Below are 21,948 nucleotides of genomic sequence, written 5' to 3'. Positions count from 1 at the left end.
CTGGGTCTAATAAATCCAGTGTGCCAGTGGGAATACTGACCTGGAGCAGCCGCTGTCCTGCCTCACTGTGGTGACTAAATATCCAAGGGCACTTAATGAAAGCGTTGGGGTATGATCCTTGCTTTGATGGTCAAGTTCCCAAACTCATGCAACCCCCCGAATTCCCTCCCTCCTGCCTGTTTCTCTAGGTTGTCACTGTTGAAAAGATGTGGGCTGTCAGCTGACTTACAGGTTGACTAAAATATATATATTTAAAATAACATCTATGATGACTGAAGTATTTGAAGTAATGAAATTACTGAAGTAACTGAAATGAAGTAATTTATCCTTTAGTTAAATGTAAAATGACAGAAGAAATGTGCACCTGGTTTAAATGCACTGCTAGATGATTAAATTGTTAATTAGTTGGCTGTCAGATGCCTTAATTGCTTTACTTAATGCGTTTGGAGTGCCAGGCACATATTTGGTTCATTAAAACTGGGCTGAATTAAAACCTGGTCCCATCCTGTTATGCCATTTGTTTCTTTATTTTATCTTTAATGATGTGAATACTTACACTGTACTCATCTGTATACATTTAATTGATAACTGTTTTTTCTTTCCAGTCCAACTTTGCTATGGGGAGGCTCCCTTCTACATACAGGAAATGCTACATGTTAGATTTTGGTCTTGCACGGCAATATACCAACACAAATGGAGAAGTCAGACTGGTAAGTTTCTGTTGTTCTGTAAATTAATGGTGGTGGCGATGTCTGTTACTTTAACCTAAATCCTAGCTCAGTTCTGCTGGCGAACTTGTATATCACCCTCCTCTGTAAAGCTATTAGTTGATTTGCTAACACTGTCTGTGATATTGTAAGCTTGAGAGTGAGCACATAGTAAAGAAAGGCATTTCAATTGAATCCGGGTTAGTTAGCTGTGGGATTAAATTTTCTTACTTGTTTGAGTAAAACATAAATCAGCTTGCTGCACGCTGCAAATCCACTGTCAACGCAGGAGACAAAAAATCCTTTATAAAGTCCTGAAAGATGTGATTATCAGGTGGGCCATGGTCTTAGTTTAAGATCTTAGTTTAAGGGCTTAGCTTCAGAAATCCACCGATATGAAGTCCCCAAAAGTTCTTGAGCATTGATTTTGGTGTGAGGCCATTCAAATTATAGTAATTTGTATTAAGCGCATTACTGTGAAAGAGAATTAAGGGGCTGCTTGTTGATTTAAAGAGTTAACTTGGTCCCTCCCAAGTCATGCCAACAGTAATTACTGAGAAATTATGCGAAATGCATTTTAAAGGGACTTTGCTGCCTCTGGTTTGTATAAACCTAGAAATGTGATATAAAGAGAACAGATGAGTGAAGAAGCATGAGGCAGGTTATCATTTGATGTATGCGTTACAGTATTAGGATTCATTTATGACACCAATTATGTAGTCAATGAAGAGGCAGGAAAATATGTGGTCGTCCGCAGGAAACAAATGTAGGAAACAAATGTTGCATGAAAGAAGAGATTGTCACACTGCTGTATTTCAGTGGTGCCTGGGTGAATTGCAGCTTAGTTTATTTACTTATAAGTTGGTTCTTCATAAACTTTCCCAAAGGTTAGTTTGTCTTATGTCTCAATAACGTATTTGTCAGTACTGAAGGTGGGTCAGCATTGAAAGTCATATTATGTTGCAGCCAGCTTTGCAAATTTAAGCAAGAATCTTTTAACACCATGAGCTCTACGGTCACCAGACTTTATTCATGTGCGCTCATATGTATACATTTGGATTCTGTGATCTAGTGACTGATGTATGATAGTATACTTGACTTCCCTTGTCAAGTCAGCTTATACAAGTTAACTTGTGGTAGGGCTTGAATAGTGTTATGCTCACACTCACTGTTCTGAGAGTGTTGTTAGCTAGATCTGACACTGTTGCTCATTCAGCCTGAATGGAGACACGCCTGTTCTTTTGTGCTGGAAGTCGCTCTACATGAGAGTGTCTGCTAAATGTATATAATGTAATACAATGTAAAAGTGGAAATATCTTAACAACTTTTATGTAAAACTGGAAGTTGAGGTCAAAGTACATGTTTAGTTATCTTTAGACCGAATCTGAGCCAAAATGTTGTAACAAATAGGACTTCTTGAAACCAGTATCTTTACTGTATGTAACTAATGTACCCAATTCTATCTGTGTTGCTTTTATTTCAGAATTCTTGATAGTAAAACAATGAAGCAGAATGCTCAGTCTTAGAGAAAATTTATACAATATAAGTAAAATATATCACCCAGGAACTCAAAACTAAAAGGTGTATTTGGAGGGCAAGAGTGATTTGACTGAATTGTTCATATGATGGGTAGGTCACATTGATAGATTTTAAACACTGGATTTAAAATGATAAAATGTTACTTAAAAAGAAAGGTTGCTTTTTACAGTATTTTTGATTAAGCAGTCGGTCATATTCTAATAAAAAACATTAACAAGTGATCATGTCACACATGAAGTCGTAAATGTAATTTTTCACTGTGGCTCTGATGGTATTCTTATTTAAATTTTATTTCCACTGTAATTTGAAAAAGATCTATGGATTTATTTTTAGAAATTCCCATTATTAAATATGCAGACTGTTTTATTTTTATACTTGGTTCCTTAATCACGTTAATGAGTAGCTTTCTTTGAAAGCTACTCATTGGATGCCTGAATCACCAGTTCAGTAAAAAAAAAATCCCAACTAAGAATCACTTGACCAAACTATTAAAATCCAGAGTAGTTTGCACAGCCCCTGGAAATGGAGCAGTTGCTCATTTTAGCATGCTCAGCATACAAATTGGCCGTTCCATCTTGTATGCTACATGCAGTTTTTTTTTTTTTTTCGCTTGCAGCTTGACTCCTGAGTGCAGTTGTGTGAGATGAATATTTAATGTGCCTGCATGCGTCAGTGGGCAATGCCCTGAGGCTGGGCCAGGGAGGGTGTTGTTTTTTTTTCCCCTTTTCCTTTTTTTTGTGGAGCTGACTCAACTGGTCTTCATTGATTAGGAGCTTGAGCCTCTCCCTATTCAGCCTGCACTGCAGCACTTTACTGGAGGCCCCCAGAGCTGCTGGCCCATGACAGGGCCTTCTTGCAGGGAACAAGCTTCAGACAGCAGCCCCCCCCCCCCCCCCCCCCCCCCAAAGTGTGCTGCCGGGCCTCGGAACCATCCTACTCAGCCGCACGGGAATGAATAAATCATGGAGCAGAAAATAAATAGCAGGCGCGGCTCGTACAGGCACACACCGTCACACACCTGGAAACACTGGCGAGGGAATACTTAAAGCCTGTCTCTTTAAACCGGGTGTGATTGGAATGGAAATTACGCTCTCTGGAGTACCAGATTTTTGCCCCTGGAAATTGTGGTAGGGCTGCCTGAAAAGATGATCCTCGCAGATGTCAGCCTTTGTAGCACCTGGTTTCACCACTATTTTAATTGAAACTCCTACTTTACATTAGTCATTTTTTTAAAATTGCATTCCCCTGTGATGGAGCGCATTTGGCACTGTGAGTTCTAAATGTTTCAAATGTTATGTCCTCAGCTGTAATTTGCAGATTTATGCAGGTGTTAATATTAATCTGCTAGATTTCCACTACAGTCTGTTATACTTTCATGTGAAGGGCTCCTCTCTCAGTGTGTCTTGTAAGTTGCTGAATGCTACATTGCCAAGCCCTGGCACAGTAGCGAATTTGTGGATTATCATCCTCACATGGTAATGTCAAGGTCAATGTGGCATTGGCTACAACTGAAATTAAACCCTTCTCACATGAGTAAGCAGTAATGCGGTGCACGTAGCAACATACAGTTTCAAAGTCTTCCCAGTAGTGCTTCTTGGTACAGCTTCCACATAATACACTGCAAAAAATAGCCCTTCAAAAATAAGAAATAAAATAATTAATACAAGGTGTTTTTTGCTAGTGATAAGTGAAAAAATCTGCCAGTGGAACTAGTGGAAATACACTTGTTAAGATTTCTTGAAAGGGATCTTAAAATTAGGTGGAAAAAAACTAATTTTGATCCATTTTTAACTGGTATTAGGAAGTGTTTTTGTGTCATGCAGTTTAAAAACCTTCTGACTTGTCAAAAAGGCTTGCTTAATTTGATATGCCACTCAAAGTAAGATGTTTTCAAGACAGTTTCACCAAACAAGATATTCAAGATGCAGCTCAAGGAAATTTTGCTTGTTTGGTGACTGTGTCTTATATTAAGTGTAAAGAGATATTTTGACTTGAAAAGAGACAAATATGCTTGGTGAGATTTGGATTTTTTGCAGTGTACACTGCAAATGGCAGGTGTTCTGGAAACAGATTGTCACGCTTTTTGGTTTTACAATCTGGACGTGAGACTGAATTTACGGTCCAGCAATTTTCTGAGCTGGTTTAAATACATGCGCTGAACAAATAAAGATGTGCACAAGGAACACATACTCCGACAGCTGGAAAATGACTGTAGTAGATTACAGCTGGTGAATAAAACTGGAACAGCGAATCAGTCCATATAGTGTTGCACCTGAGGTGTTCTTGGTACAGTACATTATGTTACATGAGAACACTCTAGGCAAACTGCCACCACTGTGATTGTCCTGTATCGCTGTCTCACTCTACATTGCTAATGAGCTGCCTGTTTTTGAGGTCACCATTTCATTTGAAAAATGCTACTGGTTAATTTTTTGTGTATTGTGTTGTAACCTCCCCCCCCCCACCCTTCATATTTGACTGTTTGCTTTATGTTTTACAGTTCCTTTTGGCCTTTTGTTTTTCGAAGCGCATGCGTGAACCCGTTCCCTCACCAGCTGCTTGCCCCCATCAATTACCGTTTGACAGAGTGAAGTTGTGAGTGCTGTCACTGAGCCGTCTGCTATATACACGACACAGGGGTCTCACTTGGGCTTTGTTCTTACTTCCACAGGAGACAAATACAGAAGCCACTATAAATACAGTGTACACATACCCCCATACACACACACACACACACACACACGCGCATGAGCACACACACATAGGTAACACTGTCGCCATTCTGTTTCATATATTAGCAGGTAATACTGTTGACTCCTTAGGGTTTTTTGCTTGCGTTGTACTCTACCTCACTTGTAAGTCACTTTGAATAAAAGCATCTGCCAAATGAATAAAATTTAAATGTAATATCTGGCTGGGTGAGAGTATATACTGTATATATTTTTATAGACCAAATACATGGCAAATTAGTCTGAGTATTGCAAAGGTTATAGTTGGTAGTGTATGATGAGCCTCCACCTGATGGCAACTCATTGCTGGGAATACATTTACATTTACATTTATTTATTTAGCAGACGCTTTTATCCAAAGCGACTTACAAAAGTGCATACAGTAGGTACAGCGACAGTACGGGGACAGGATGTGTACAGTTCCACAATGAGACAGTTCTCAGCTGAGAGCAAGGTCTGTTTGAGGACGCAGTACTATCAGATTTTTACAATTACAGCCTAAAGGGCAACTAGTACGATATACTTTCGAACGGCAAACTTCAACAACTTCAAAACGGCACAATGAGCGTCAGGGTTAAGGCGGCAACAAGAGACAAAATTTAAAAGCACAATTTAAAAAGCACAGCAATTTTTAAAAAAGCACAGCAATTTACAGCACTGATGGGCGGGGGGCAGCAATTGTGTGCTGGGTCAGTCCAGGTAGAGTCTGAAGAGGTGCGTCTTCAGGCCCCGTCTGAAGGACTGGGGTGAAGGAGCTGTCCGTAGCGAGACCGGGAGTTCGTTCCACCACTGGGGAGCGATGTAGGCGAAACGCCGATGTCTGGCAGAACGAGCACCTCCTGCCTTGACCATGCAGGGAGCAAGGCGTCCAGTTGCTAAACAGGGAATAGGGGCTGTTGACAGAGTGGTGGGGGAGGGGGGAGTTTCCCTGTTTAATTATGACGCACAAAGCATTTATATTGAGCACTGCTCAGTGTTCCAGATGGATGGAACTGAGAGTGCTGTCCCAAAGGCCATACTGGCAGCGCTGTTTATGTAATGTAATGTATGTACAGTGACAACACTACCCAACACCCACAGTATACTCTCCACCATTATTATTATGTATTTTAGTGTACACCCTTACCAGAGCAACAGCAACGGAGAAAAGAATACCAGAAATAGAACCTTATTTCTATTAATGATTGTAGTACGTTTTAAAAAACCCCGGTGAGACCCCTGGCTAACATATCTTTGCCTTACCCATTGTTATTTTGTTTTTTATAATTTTATTAGTTGACTATGGATTTGTTATACATTTCCATCATGTGAATGTTTAGTTACGTGCATGTTTTCAGCTTGAAATGATCATGTTGTCAAGGCCTTGGTTTTATTGCAACATGTTTTAGAATTGAAATTTTTTGCTTCTACAGCAACCCGCAACTAAAGTATGAATGTATTACGGAGATGAGATTTTACGATTTAACAAGAGACAGCGTAGCTCTATTTAGCTCTGCTTGTCTAACTTTTAATATCGTGGGTCCGCTATACTGTATATTTTTTCCTAACGGTCTTCCCTTCTTTGCTCCTTTTAGCCTAGGTCTGTTGCAGGTTTTCGGGGAACAGTGCGCTACGCTTCAGTCAATGCACATAAGAACAAAGTAAGCGCTGTTACTCTTCCCCTTGTGTCTCTCACCTCTGTGGTTAGGCCTCGAGTCACCGGTAGTGATGTCGTACATTGCGTCATTACTTTACTTTTACTTTTACAATACTTTTACAGCTATTCCTCTGCAAAAAGCTATATTGTAATTATGTCTTTCTGACTCACTCTGTCTACCCCTACAGTTTTTGTGTAAGACATGACAACATTCATACAAGTACAGATGCATGTGACTTATTTGTTGATGCCAAGCGGATATCCTAGTAAAGCAGCATATATCAAAAAAGAAATTCAATCAAGACACGCAACAGGCAATATATCATACTCCCAGTTTTGTAATATGGAATACTAATTGACTACTAAGTGTTATGTGCTATGACCATATCTAGACAGCTGCCTCCTTCAGGCTTTTTTTTTTTCTTGCTACTGTATTTCACAAACCTGTGATATTCTTTGAGCTGCGGTCACAGTGGGTTGTTCTCTTCTGAAAGGACAGAAGATCCTTGTATAGTTCTTTGGAAAAATATTTTAATTGCAGATAGAAATGACATAACCGCAACTTAGCCAACCTTAGCATAATTAGAATCTATGCCTAATTCCTGTGCTCCCTGTACAATGGGAGTGAATCTGATGACACTTACTAGTGGCAGTCAAAAGAACTGCTGCAGCTCTGCTACATTAGTATGTTCACTCAGCTGTGTCGGTGATGGTCTGCTTAAATAACTGTGGTAAACTGTTTCTATACTGTACTGTACCACAGCCATTGATTTAGTTTTAATCTAAAAATTAACAACACATAGACCTACCTGCCTAGTATATTACAGTGTTCTGTTTTCCAAGATGATGTAAAGATTTATATCAGAATTTAGAAAGTTTAGAATTTTAGAAAATAATGTTTTAGTATTTTTAATTATTTAAATTTATTTTTTTTATTTATTTGTTTTTGTTTTTATATATACTCAACACTTTTGAATGTCTCTATAAGGTGAAGAGCAATGTTTACATTTTATTCAATAAACTGTGCAAATAGTGATAATTTTGTCTCTTCAAAACAGGAAATGGGTCGCCATGATGACTTGTGGTCCTTACTCTACATGTTGGTAGAATTTGCAGTTGGGCAGCTACCATGGCGAAAAATAAAGGATAAGGTAGGCTGACCACTTAAAACCAGTTAACAGTTACCCAATGTTTATACATGTCCATTCACAGTTACCAAAGGAAGAAAGCAAGTGAATGATTGTAACAAAAATGCTTGCTGTAGCTGATTGGTGTTTTTTTTTTTTTGAGCAGGAGCAAGTGGGACTGATCAAAGAGCGATATGACCACAGGATGCTGCTGAAACACATGCCTTCAGAGTTCCATAGCTTCCTCGACCATGTATTAAGCCTTGATTACTACACTAAGCCAGACTACCAGGTACAAAGCTCGAATAATTCAGTTTGATCACATTTCTTACTGGCTTGTTCCCTGTGAAAGAGTTATATACAATATACTGTATCATACTGTTATGGATGTTTTGAAATGTTTAGTCTAAAATTATTTTGCTACATAATGTCACATTTCTCACAATATACAGAAACTTGTTACAGTATATTACATTTTCATTTATTGTGATCTTGAACCTGGAAAATGTCTACCATTTTAAGAGTACAGAAATACAACATAGACACAGTTGTGTGCTGCCTTGTGTAAGACTTGTTACTTTTATTTAGCGGATTGGTGTTGGCGATTACATCAAATCTGACACATCTGACACAGGTTCTTTCTTTGTTGATACACGTTTGCACAGGCGTACTCTGAGTAGCTGTGAATTTACAATATATACATTTGAAACATATCTGTTGCATATGCTGTTAAATGGTCTATTAACAGAATATGCCACCCTCTGATTCAGATTCTTACTATTTTTAGTATTGCAGCAGTCATTAATTTTATTCAGAAAAAGATGTTTATTTGGTCTGTTACTCAGAATTTTAAATATTTAGATGAATCTGTCATTGCTGTCGTTTTTGTGCTCCACAGCTTCTAATGTCAGTGTTTGAGAACACCATGAAGGAGCGAATTATAACGGAGAACGAGCCGTTTGACTGGGAGAAAGCAGGGACAGATGTATTGCTATCGACTAGCACGTCTACCCCACCACAGCACAACACAAGGCAGACAGCAGCCATGGTGGGGTAAGGACCCAGTGCTTCACGACACATTGCTGCTCTAGCATAATGCCAGCCTTTAAGATAATCCTTGTTAATGTGAACACAGGCCATTTCAATTTCACTCTTAATTTTATGTACAAAAACTGTTCCTGTTGAGGTCTGTGTGCAGAAGGTACTGGTGCCGTGCACTTTTCGTGGGCGGTGATGGTCTCTTTGTGTCAGTGTCCTGCTTAGCATGCACAGCACACTGCAGCATGAATTCCCTACAAATATGGTGGCTTTGTCTCAGGGGACGTCATTATTTTCCAGGCCTTGTCAGAAAGGAACGCTAAGATGGCTACAGATTAGGAGGGATGAAAAGATGCTTTCTGTCAAGCAGATTTCACAATTGACAATGCCTTAAGCTCTCGTCAAATGCAGCACAACATACATTTGAATTTAAACACCTGAAAAATTTAATGAAGAAAAGCCAATGGGCTGTGCAACGCGTGGAACAATCACAATATTGATGCTGAGGGGTATTTTTGAAAACTGTTTCTGAGGCATTTCGTCAATTGCCAGTGTTACGTTTAAATACTTGTTTTGAATAATTTTTAAAATATCACAATAGTTTTACCTGTCTGAAGTTTTTACCCAAGAGTTGCATTTGCAGTCTCAGATGGGTTTGCAGTTCAGTTTTCTTTCAACAGTTAAATGAATGCCCAGTGTTAATACCAATTTTAAACATGTTGTCCCTTTCCCAAACCATGCCAATTAAGCATCTTTTTTTCATTTTAAACATTTGCATCGTTATTATTTATCGTCTTTATTTGGATGAAAGGAACATTTCCTTGTAACCAAACTGTACCAGAAGAAGAAAGCCTTTCGATTTGGAAAGCAAGAAATTTCAGTGTTACAAATGCACATGGAATGTATGCAATTAAATTACTGGTTTCACTTTCAGCAACACTGAATCAACCATTGTGCCAATTGGCTTTGAGCCAATTTTGAGCAAGATTTATATGTATAAAGTGTTTACGTCTGCGTGGCCTTATCTATGCCTGGTTTTATTGAGAAAGGACATTGCTTTAACCGGTATGGCAATTTGTGCTTTCCCACTGTGAGCTGATGAGCTATTGTTCTTTGGTGTTTTTTACATTACATTTACATTATTGTCATTTGGTAGACTCCCTTATCCAAAGCGACTTACATACAGTAGATTACAGTTTTATCCATTTGTACAGCTGGGTATTTACTGAGGCAATTGTGGGTTAGGTACTTTGCCCAAGGGTACAGCAGCAGTGCCCTAGCAAGGAATAGAACCAGAAACCTGTTTGGTTACAAGCCCTTCTCCCTAATACTACTCCACACGGTTTGTAATCTGCCTACAGAAAATAATTGTTTTTTAGCATTTTACCTTTCTCGTTGAGTTGAATTTAAATGTCCAAAGCAGTTCATATATATGTTTCTTAAGAATGTTATACCTGGATAATGCTTGATAAATTTTAACATAAGCAATCATATCTCTTCATAAGCTGTATAAATACATAACCGACACTGTGTCATGTGTCAGTTGTCATATGTGGTTAGAAATCTCTTTACAAACATTATGCAGTCTTAAGACATTTCATTGACATTAAGCTACAGTAAATAATGATGTACTACAAGGAAAGTTCTAATTATTTATTTTCATTTGAAGAGACTTCTGGTGTACTTTGAGTTACATTGATGTAGGTTATATGAAGAAATTTCATCTTTTCACAATGGTTGGAGTTACAATTAAAATGACCCCGCTGATTAGTTTGGTGACACACAAGGCCAATGCACTGACGTCCCCTTTTGTTCAGGGTTGTCAACATGACCCCGATCCCCGGAGACCTTCAGAGGGAGAATACGGACGATGTTCTTCAGGACGAGCACCTCAGTGACCAAGAGAATGCCCCGCCAGTCCTGCCCAGCCGGCATGGGGAGGCAAGCCAGCTGCCAGCAGAAGGAGAGGGCTGGGAAGACACAGACTTTAACCGCAACAAACTCAGGATCAGCATCAGTAAGGTGCGTCTCCCTCTTCCTGGCAAACAGGAGGTGGGCACCAAGATGAAATTATCCGAGGGTGTGGAACCGGAGGGGCTTTAGATAGGTGTGGGTGGGGGAGGAGGAGTGGTCTTTCACTTTGTTTAGTTAGCGGGACTTTAGCAGATTTGGGGCAGTAAGAGCCATCAGACTTGATGGACGGTAACTCCGTGGCTAGCCACTACAGCAAGCCTCCCTGAATCGCCCTCCCAGCCATGGCCTGCACAGTGTTGGAGGAAAAGAACAGAGATAAAAACACACAAAGAGGAAGAGAGGGAAATACAGCAAACTATACTAGCATGAGTGCTGCATGTCATGTATATATCATATGGCTTGTGACCAGTGTGTCTGTGGCCAGTACAGCGCTGAACAGTTTCACAGTGTGAGGGTTCCTTCCCTGGGGCCTGTGTGTATTCAGGTGTGTCACCCGGGGTCCTCTCTGGCCTCACAGACGCAGGGTGCCCTGGAGGAGGACCCCAGCCGAGGAGCTGGACCTGTGTCCCCAGTTCGGGGCGCTCCTCCAGAGTCACCCAGCATGCAGGTGCGCTCCCTCAGATACCGACGTATCAACAGCCCCGAGTCCGACCGCCTCTCTGCAGCTGAGGGGAGGGCTGACGTGTACGGCCAGAGGTGAGCTATAAGAGACAGGGACATCGTTTTTTTACACAGCTGCTTTGACCAAAATACGTCTCTGAATGGTTGCAGACTGAAACAGAGCGTTCATTTCAACATGGTCGATCTAAAAGGATGTTAATATTGTGCGTTTATCGATATGTATGTATCTGATCTTTTACTTGGTAGATGCCCTTTTCCAGAGCAGCTCACAGGGGTATATTGCAAGGTGCATTAAATATACCAACTAAATCACTGGAGTAATAACAGCAAGCACATACTGTACATACAGTGTCTCCAGTAGGACAGTAAATAAGCATTAAGCTGAAAAGCAGTACTAAATATAAGCATACAGCAGTACAGGTAATGGTTTAACCATCCAAACGTACGTATGTAGATTACGTTAGGGCTGTGCGATATGACCAAAATCTCATATCCCAATATAGGTAATTTCATATCCAGATAATGATACATGTCATGATATAGCACATTTTCTGTAAATTCAATGAATAAATAGTTAATATAAAATGACCACATGGAAGGGCATATATCTTACTACGTTTTGAATTATATACTCGACAAATAAAAGGTACTTATTCATATTTTGTTATTTTTCTCCTTTTATTCAGAACCTTTGTGCAAATTTGTGTTCAGTTAACCCTTTTGCGCGTATGGTCACCCCTGTGTACGCTAAAACCAGTACATACTGCTAAAACCAGTGCTGTTAAAACACTAGATTGGAAAAATTCTAGCTAATGTTAGCTTTCAGGAAACAGCGATTTAACGTTAAAAAAATAGTTTTCAATTAGCATTTGCTATGAGAAGCTTATTAACGCTAATGAAAACATGTAACGTAACATGCATGCTACATAGCATAAAATAAGTTACGTGCGAAAGGGTTAAGCATGTAACAAAGTATAAAATATTACTGTTTAAAATATAAAAAGGTAAATAGAAAACACTTATCAAGTGTAGCCTTGTGTCACATTCACTCTCCTCCATGTTTGTTTGTGTTGCCTTCATGCAAATTTGCCGGTCAGAAACCACCACAGGACATTGCCATTTTAACAAACATTGATGCAGAAAAGTAGGCTGTACAGTAGGCTAAAATCAATAAGGCCCTAACAATAGATAGTTATGTTGTTGAATTGATGTAAAAGACTTGGCAGAAGCTTGCCAGAAAAATATTTCCTGTGTAGAGCAGGTATCAGAAATTTTGCCTGGAACTGTGTTCAAACAGCTGAGAAAAGACACCCCTGCATGAGTTTAACATTGAAATCTGGTTAGCTTTTTCATGTGGTCCACTGCATATTTCTTTCTTTGTGATGCTGAACTGAGAAATACAAGCAGCTTTCAGTGTTTTAGTCTGAATCAGTTATATGTGTCAAACATTGATTTAACTTTGATCCAGGTGGCTCCAGGTCAGCTGGATGATGGCTGATGCTGTGTGCTTGTGCTCTGTGCTCCAGGTCCCGCATGGACATCCTGGGCTCGCCCTCCAGGCAGGTGTACTCCTCCCAGCCAGCCCAGATGCTATCTGTAGACACGGGCCAAGGTGACCGACAAGTCAGCGGCCGGCAGGAGGCGTCTGCCTCCGTGGACCACGAGGCCCACAGCAACGCCTTCATCAAGTCCGTGCCCCTGGCCGAGGAGGAGGACTTCGACAGCAAGGAGTGGGTGATCATCGACAAGGAGACGGAGCTGAAGGACTTCCACCCCGGGGCGGAGCCCACCACCTCGGGCACGACGGACGAGGAGCCGGAGGAGCTGCGGCCGATCGAGGAGCAGGAGGAGAGGCGGAGGCACGGGGGCGGGGCCGAGGCTGTGGTGCGGCCGAAGACGGCGCGGGGGATGCTGACGGTGGCGGAGGAGGACACGTCCAGGAGGAGCGCCGGGCGGGGCCAGTCCGCGTCAGACAGCAAACAGGAAGGGCCCCCCGGCAGCCCCGCCCAGTCACCGTGCCACTCACTGCCTTCCACACGCCCAAAGAGGAGGGAGTCAGAGCCGGCTGGCCCACACAGACAGGTAAGAGCCCTCGCTATCAGGGGAAAGCTGGTTAAGACTGAAGCGGTGCATATCTCACGCCTGCGCTTGGGTCAGTCCTATCGTATGCATGCTGGCTTTTTCATTGTATGTCACCTTTCGCCTCTATGCAGCTCTGTTTATTTAACACTTGTGGTGGTGAAAGCAACACTGTGCATATCACAGGGTTCATCTGATCTTCATGTTCCCCTTCATAAGCAGCAAGGTTTGTTGCAAATACATTCGCTGAAATCATGCTATTTCCTTCACATTTCATTCTTGAGTTAAATTTGTTTTGAAGTAGTGCATGTATGTCATTCAGTAACATTATTATAGTTTCACTTTATGTTTTGAAAAATTCTTACTTATCAAATAATTCCAGAAACTCTATACATGTTGTCAGTGCCATAATTATCTATGTATGCATTTTATTATCCAATTTTATGTTGTTCTTTTGTATATGGAGTTCCAAAAAATACAAAAATGTACTTTTTAAATTATTTACCTATTTTAAAAGCATATTTTGTGAGGGAAATGTTTGCCTCTATGCAGTAGTACAATTTTCAGTCTTATTTTTAAGAATAACAAATACATAGAAATAGAGAACAGAAATAGTTAATCGGTATTCAGCTTTACCTGCACTTAGACTGAAGATAGCACCTCAATATGTGTGGAGAATCACCTTTTGTAAATTTCAGGTTAAACACTGTTTGTATGCGTCATATCTGACCTTAAGCAAGGTGTGTCTGGCTTTGATTTATGTTTTGTTTTATGTGAAACACATTTGCTAGCAAAATTGCAGGGTTTAATAGAAAGTTAGTTCATTAAAAATGTGCATTTAGAGGTAGATGTAGATTTAGGTAGATTTAACAGACTGAGCAACTTTCACTGTTTTCATTATTTACAAAACGGTTTCATTAGTCTCTGGGACCCATGAATTCAGTGTCATGAAAGCAACCAAAAAAGGTTACACTTCCCCAAATTATTTGAAGTTAAAGATAAACAGCAGAAAATTTGAATGGCCTTGTATGCCAATTTTGATAAGAGCTAAGCAAAGGTATCATTTCACGTAGAACATAAGATGTAGAAGATGAAATTCACTTGATAAGGTTTAATCCATATGTTGGAGTTGCCAAGGACTAGTTATCACCCTTTCTTTGGGGGTAGCCCTGTTCTGTGTGTTGGGTATCAAGCTTATCAGCATGTGTGCTGAGCCTCTCTGGTCTCCTGATGTCCTTTGAAGTTGCGGCACATCTTAGGCTCAGAATTCTAAAATGGTGCACAGTTACAGAATTAAGGATATGTTTACTCCTGGGGCATGCATGGTGATACTAATGGCAACTTCCATGTTGTGGGGCTATGTATTACTTTCACCTGTCTTCTGTGAACACAAACTGCTTGTTCCGATTAACTTCTTTGAACATTGTGTACCGTGCACATGGCAGCTAGAGGAGAAGTTGATTCATAGCTGTCATAATGGTTACAGTTACAATTGGGTAGGGCTGTACATTGGCAAGAATCTGGCAATATGATACGTATCACGATACAGGGCTTACGATTCAATATATTGCAATACTATAAGCAAGGCGATATATTGCTTTTTTTAAATCTAATTTTAGGAAAACTGTCATAGTATAAAGAACACACCACCATATGCATACAATCTGAGTAAAAAAAAGTGTACTCTTTTGGATTCAGCCACCGGTGGTAACATTACTAGTCAGCTAGGTTTGCTAATGCTAACGTTAGCGGAGCGCCATTAACGCTACTTCCTGTCTCAGTTAACGTTGTTACGTTGGAGTGGAAGAGTCAAATGGCTGAAGATACATTACAGCACTGCTATCTAGCGGTCGGGGGTTTAAACACAACACAAAATTAACGACTGTCTGCCACGAATCTTTGCAGGTAAACTAAAAATCGATACAGTGTTTTTGAGAATCGATGCAGTATCGCAAAACATAATATCGCGATACTCAAGTGTATCGATATTTTCTTACACCCCTACAATTAGGGGTGGGTAAGCTGATCTTAACTAGTACTTACTGGCACTTTTTCCATCTCTGGAGCTCTCAAAAATGGGAGACATTTCTGTTTCAGGGTCATAATTTCGTGCTGAAAGCTACATCAATCCTCACATGCTGATATTTTAAATGTGCTCTCATCGTAACTGGGTAATGTGCCTAGCACCACACTGTCATAACAAGCACAGGAAATGCATTTTGAAAATTTACCTCTTAGAATAGAATTGTGCCTGTGTGCTATAACTTTCTGTTTCCATAAATTCCGCTGCTATAGTGAAGACAAAGACAACATGGCTTAAAGCCTTGAATCTTAAGCACCCCTGGAAGTGATCTTTATGTCCTCCTTCAGTTGTATTAGAAAATCTGAAAGTAAACCCACAGTCGTTTGATAAGGAGAAGCCTCCATTTAAATAGAAAGGAAACTGGTAAACAAGCTAAGAATTAGGGGAATTACAGGAAAAGTGCAGTTATAGGACTGAGGGTAACTGATTTTCAATTATTTTGTAGCCAGACACATGCCAGCAGTTTCTGTATCATTCTGCCTTCATTACCTGCATTTATTACTGGTAGAGAACTTGTCCAATGTTTATCACTTTGCATACAGCGCTTCAGAATATTTGTCATTCCTAATTTGTTTCCTATTTATGCTCCTCCTCCTCCTATTTATGCTGAGAGAACAATTTTGCTAACCTAAAATGCCACAGTAGCTAGCCACTTCAACCTATTGTTTGCCAATTACTCTGCCCATTAATTTGATAAAGTTGCTGATATATGCCATCCAGCTGTTTTTTTTTTTTTTTTTTAAGAAAAGTAAGTTATGTGCTGATTGAAATTTGATCATTGTTCATTGGTATGCCTTTAAAAATCAACTTAAGTTAATTAGAACTTGCACCTATATAGAATGCAGAGAATACCTTGTGGGTACATAAGTCAGAAATGTTGTTGGTGGCTATTGAGAGGAATAGATTATGAGAGATACTGTATAACATACAATATGTATAGGATAGATCAATGTCACAATTGTCCCCTGTTGGCCATGTTAGCAGTTGAGAGAATAGGAATGGAAAATCATACTCAAGTAGAAGTATTGTTCTTCAGAGAAAATTTTGTTGTTTTAAAATTAAAAGTAAACTCCTGGAAATGAACCGAGTATGAGTTGAAAATTACCTTATTAAAAATACTCAAGTAAAAATACTTTTGCTTTACATTTTTGGAACCACTGATGTGTAAATTATTCACATGTAGCTCCTTTTTATGTTACCTGAGATGTGCTGTGTAACATCGTACATTATTCACAAAAGAAGAGTGCACATTCACACACAAAAACAAAAACACAATTTTATTAGCTCACTCAGGTAGCTAAAAAGTTGCCATGTTATCGCAAGTCTCTTGAATGTGGGACATGGAAATGCTATACTGCTAGCTAGCTTCTAGTCTACTACCAGTAAGGGGCATCATACCATTTATCATTAGGTGTGTAAGTCTAATGGTGTGCACAGTGATGTGTTGCATGATGGAGGGTGGTAATAGTTTCATCTCACTTTATTTTTACTGAAAGGTACATACTACATAATCACACCAATGTCTGATTATGGTTCTGTACAATAAAGATTTTATGCGTACCTTTTTTTTTTTAATGATAACACTCATGAGGAAAAAATAGGGAAAACAATAGCATAAAAGAAATAATCCAATGTAGTCTTTAAGAAATTAATTGGAATATTGTAAACCTAAGCAATGGCACACTATATGGTATAAGGCAGCACTGTGGTGTAGTGTTAAGCAGAAGGGCCTGTAACCGAGAGGTTGCTGGTTCGACTCCCCATTGGGGAACTGCTGTTGTATCCTTGGGCAAAATACTTATCCCACAACTGCCTCAGTATTGATCTTGCTGTGAAATAGATAATATGTAAATGTAAATCACTGTCAATATGAATGGCTGCATGAGTTTCACTTGGACAGCAAGTAAACAATGAATATTGTCCTCTCTTTTTATTCAGTTGTATGTTCTGGAACTACAAAAATAAAGAAATAAAAAGTTTAAAAAGCTGTAAAAAGGATATTCTGGATAATATGGCAGTTAAACCAGAATCATGCCTCTATCTAAAACACACATGCCCTTTTCTGCTATTCTGTAGTCATATTCACAACAAAGAGACCCAGTGCAGCGTTGTCCAGAATATTTGCTTGAACCCTCAGAATACTAGAACTATGTCGGATTCACACTTTGGCTGCAAGCACACTGACATCACTGACGTCCCTGCTCAGCATATTGCTTGAATGTACCACAAGTTACTTTCCTCAAGGATAAAGGACCAGGGTGCCGTGGGTATGGGAGCAGCCAGAAGAAAAAAGTGTTTGGGGTAAGCACAAAAAAGAGTAGTCCTTACTTGTATATAACAGACTTAGTTGCCTCATGACAAGGGTTTGCCATAATCATGGATTTTCAGTTTGTGTAGTTTGAGCTATGCATACCTTTATTTTGTCTGCATTTTTAGCTGTGTTACAGAGACGTATACAGTGTTGTACCATTTTTTAGAAAAAAATGTTAAAGATGTCTCTTGCCTAAAAATAGTGAACTTTATTGCCTGTGACAGGTACATCTGAAAATAGCTCATCATTTAAATCCCTAGGATTGTTGCCTCTGGACATCTTCAGTGTAGCATATGCAGTAAAGTGGCAGCTGTTGAGTGGTTAAAAGCTTAGAGTGCCTGCAGCGTGATTTACAGACGTTTTTGCACCCGCACAAACATACTCTGTTTAGTTCTTTACTTATTTTATGGGAAATACTTTTCCTAGCCTATGCAACCTAGTGATAAAAAAAGAAATGCCGTCTCTCTTTTTTTGTGTGTCTCCTTCTCCACATCGTTCCCTGTAGCATGCGCAGATAGAAAGCAATTTTTAAAAGCAGAGCAGAAGGTAGTCTTCCCCCACCTGACACCTCTTTCCTCCGCTCTTATTGGTCTTTTTCAGTTGGAGGAGGAAAGGCAACACTCCCAACAGTCTTTCCCGAGGCCCAACCAATTGAGAAGACTAGCATCCTATGTCTTCTCCTCCTCAACTCTGGAGACGGAGCAGTACCCTCACCCGGGCGGCACGTTCATCCAGCGCAGCCGCTCTGCGGAGAGCAGCCCCGCCCGCGCGCCCTCCCGGAGGCACATGCCGCTGGTGCCCGGGAGCCCGCGGCCCAGACACTCAGTCCTCAGCGTGTCCAGGCTGCAAATCCAACAAATGCTGGCCAAATTAATGAACAAGACGTGAGCTGAGAACCCCCCGCTTTCTTTCTCCTTTTTTTCTTTTCTCCACCCACTTAACCCCAACCAAATGTAATGAGCAAAAACAAAAAAAAACAAAAAAAAAAAAAGGTCCTACTCATGCAATAAACTCGGTCTGCTTCATGCGTTCAGGGCCCAGTGTGGTGCACGAGGCTGAGGGACGGAGAGGGAAGTGGGGTGTCGCTGGAGGGAGCTAGCGAGCCCTCGGGTGGCTGAGTGAGTGCTCGCCTGCAATATGTCTCATTATTGGCCGCTGTTTGAGTGAAAGAGGGAGGAGATGTAACTGGCGCTGTTGGAATCGTCAGAGACATTTCAATTCTTGTACATTCTTTGTTTCTAAATTATCCATGAAAGACGTGTAATTGGGAGGTGTAAGTGGGAACAACGGAAGAAGTATCAAGTTGTGGTCAAGTATAAAATCCAAAATATAAGGAGTCTGTTTTTAATGTATGCTGCATATACATGTGTATACATCATAATATACAATTTACTGCCACTCTCAATTATGCCCTTCAGTACATATATGCAATGTAATGCATATATATTGAATAATACAATTTAGAATGCATCTAGTGTTACAATGTGTGATTTTACAACATAGGCGTACAGTTGCAGATATGAAAGTGGCAGTAATTTATATATTTTATAAATATGCAGTATACATGGCCATATGTATTAAAAACAACTTCCTTACATTTTGCATTAATAATGTTATTTTTTCATAAGGGATGCCAATGAAGGTCTTGCCTGAATATCTCACTTGAGAACTCCTCTTGTTCTTGCAAAGGGGGATGAGGCAGACAGGCATAACCTGCATATCCATCAAGTGCTCGTGTCACCTGGAATGAGGGGAAACCATCATTGCTTAAACAGGCTGAGCCTGTACCCTCATTATTTGTGATTTTAATACTGAAAGAACCTGCCAGATGGTCTTCCAAAGACAGTGAACTGTGTGAACTCTTGACATTGGAAACATTGTGGTTTGTTAAAAACTCAGCAGTTGTTAAAAGCAAAGGAGAATCTACCAAATTATTAGCAAAATCTGTGGAATTAGTGAATTAGTGAAAACATTTTAACAGCATATAGTACACAATGCTCTCACAACGTATATTGCAGAGTTGAGGTTTTATGCCTTTATGAGGTTTTATGTTTTTTCTCCTGTACCTCCTTCATGTTAAATAGATGACATGGCTAACAAGGTATCTCTCTGTAGTCTTCCAGTGGATACTTCTCCATTTTTTTTTGTATCTTCAGAAATCTGCTTAATGTAGTAGGAGCATTTGCATTTCATCTAGCAAAGTTAATCATTCCTTGGAGATGAGGATTGCCTGGCAGGACCAAAAGGTGTTATGTACATGGCTTCCCATATTTGAAAAGCTGGCCTAAAAGATAGTAATTGTTGAGCTCAAGGTTTCTGGCACTTAGTTCACTAATGGGGAATTTTAAAATTTTATTATTATTAAAGTTATTTAACACATTTTATTCTAACCTGTGTTTATAAAATGTTTAAATTTGCTTCCATAAAGTTCCATAATGTTTAAATTAAGCATCTATACTTACGTCATACAGTCAAAAATGAAGATAATTACTGATCATCTGCAGGAATGATTTATACTGGACAAAGTATAACTTCTGACATTAAAATGGGAATGAGTTTACAGTGTCCCTTACTGTGACTCATAGTGACGCTGAGCTGGAATTATCCCTGTAGCAGAATAACACAAAAGCCTCAAGCCCCACCCCAAGCTGTAGTGACTAACTACGAGTTATTTTCTGGTTTAATGAATATGAAGCACATGATGAGCCATGATTTATTTCAGTTACAGTCATGGTTATTAGTCCATTCCTTGCATTTAATGTAGGGAGTGATTGACATAGCTATATGGGCCTCTGTGAATATGTTTATCAAATCACCAAATCATTAACATACAGGATCTCTATTGATATGTGGTGTGTGTAGCATGGCTGGATTTACTGTTATTGGCTGTAGTGTACACTGCAGTTAAAGAAAGTGATCTGTAGTCAGAAAAGTACAAAACAGCTCTGAACATTTTTGTTGCTGTTGTAACAGTGCAATAAGATGCAAATATTGTACCTGACTGTGGCACTTTATATTGAGGTTGAATGGAGAAGCTACTTTCACTACAGAGCTACAGAGGTGGAGATGTAGGGGATGGTAAAGGCAATAAAGAAAGCTTTGGTTGAAAACAACACCATTTGAATTGAGAAAGAGGAAACAGACTCTTCAGTTTGGAGTAGAAGATTTTGGTTATTGTCACTTAATGTTACAGCTCCTTATTAAAATATTTTCTGAACAATTTAATGTTTGACCTATACATAATGTGACTGACACCAGTGAAGCCACCCATTGTCTGTCTCGCTGGTGTCATTATGATTTGTACAACTTGAAAAATAAATGCAGCTGCACCTTCACTGAGAATACATAGACATGACATCACAGTGCATGTCAAAGTCCTGGCAAATGTGATCTAATGACCCTTATGTTGTCTTCACATTTCTAGTCGATTTCAGAGGTTCTGTTTCTGTGCTTGCAATATTGTTTTATTGAAGTTTGTGGTAATAGAATAATATACTGTTTTCTCCTTTCGATCAAAAAACCTTAATAGGGATATTAGAATAGAATTTCATTATTGGCATGTTCACACAACCTGGATCCCTGCTGATCTGGAGGCTGTTGTGTTTTATGACTAACGGTTGCTTATGTAAAGGCATCAAGGGCTATGTTCACGATGAATGCTGCATTTTAATTTTGCACAACAGTTGTTTTCCATTTCACAGCAGTACTACCTAGTAGCATTTTGTATGAATGTAGCCACTGCCTGAGTTTGCTAAGGGAAATGGTCTTTGTGAAAAGAGTTGAACATGTTCTATTTTTTAGAGTTGCTTGTCCTTGGCATTTTGTTTATGATTTGTCTGACAGAAGGTAATTTGATGAAATGTCAGGGAGCAAATGGCTGTTAAAGCCAGTTAAAGATTGTCTCCGGTAGAGTATAGTGCATCATATACCCTGGCACCTCCATGTGTAGTCACTGAATTCAGGCTAAATTTATACCTAGTATGTATTCAGTTATTATTAGACAAACCTTGGACTGTCCATTAATTTTTATTTAAGTGTAACAATTATTTAAGTTGTTCAGTAATCTACCTGTTAATCTGTTCAATTTCACCAAGGAAGCAATTG

General features: G+C 39.6%; 1 protein-coding gene across 6 annotated transcripts in view; it reads left to right on the top strand.

Annotated features, from left to right (window-relative positions):
• ttbk1a (tau tubulin kinase 1a) overlaps nt 1-21,948 on the top strand; it is a 49,590-nt gene that overhangs the window by 19,581 nt on the left and 8,061 nt on the right. For 4 of the 6 annotated variants that reach the window (XM_036527209.1, XM_036527200.1, XM_036527218.1 and 1 more), the window contains 8 exons: nt 606-710; nt 6,550-6,615; nt 7,670-7,762; nt 7,905-8,030; nt 8,637-8,791; nt 10,594-10,798; nt 11,235-11,446; nt 12,898-13,453. In XM_036527209.1, the coding sequence (XP_036383102.1) occupies nt 606-710; nt 6,550-6,615; nt 7,670-7,762; nt 7,905-8,030; nt 8,637-8,791; nt 10,594-10,798; nt 11,235-11,446; nt 12,898-13,453 (1,518 nt within the window). The remainder of the gene's footprint in view (nt 1-605; nt 711-6,549; nt 6,616-7,669; nt 7,763-7,904; nt 8,031-8,636; nt 8,792-10,593; nt 10,799-11,234; nt 11,447-12,897; nt 13,454-21,948) is intronic. The other 2 variants (XM_036527237.1, XM_036527226.1) reach the window with 1 other exon arrangement.

The sequence above is a fragment of the Megalops cyprinoides genome, chromosome 1, assembly GCF_013368585.1.
Source record: "Megalops cyprinoides isolate fMegCyp1 chromosome 1, fMegCyp1.pri, whole genome shotgun sequence".
NCBI lineage: Eukaryota > Metazoa > Chordata > Actinopteri > Elopiformes > Megalopidae > Megalops > Megalops cyprinoides.
This window is presented reverse-complemented; position numbering and strand designations above follow the sequence as displayed.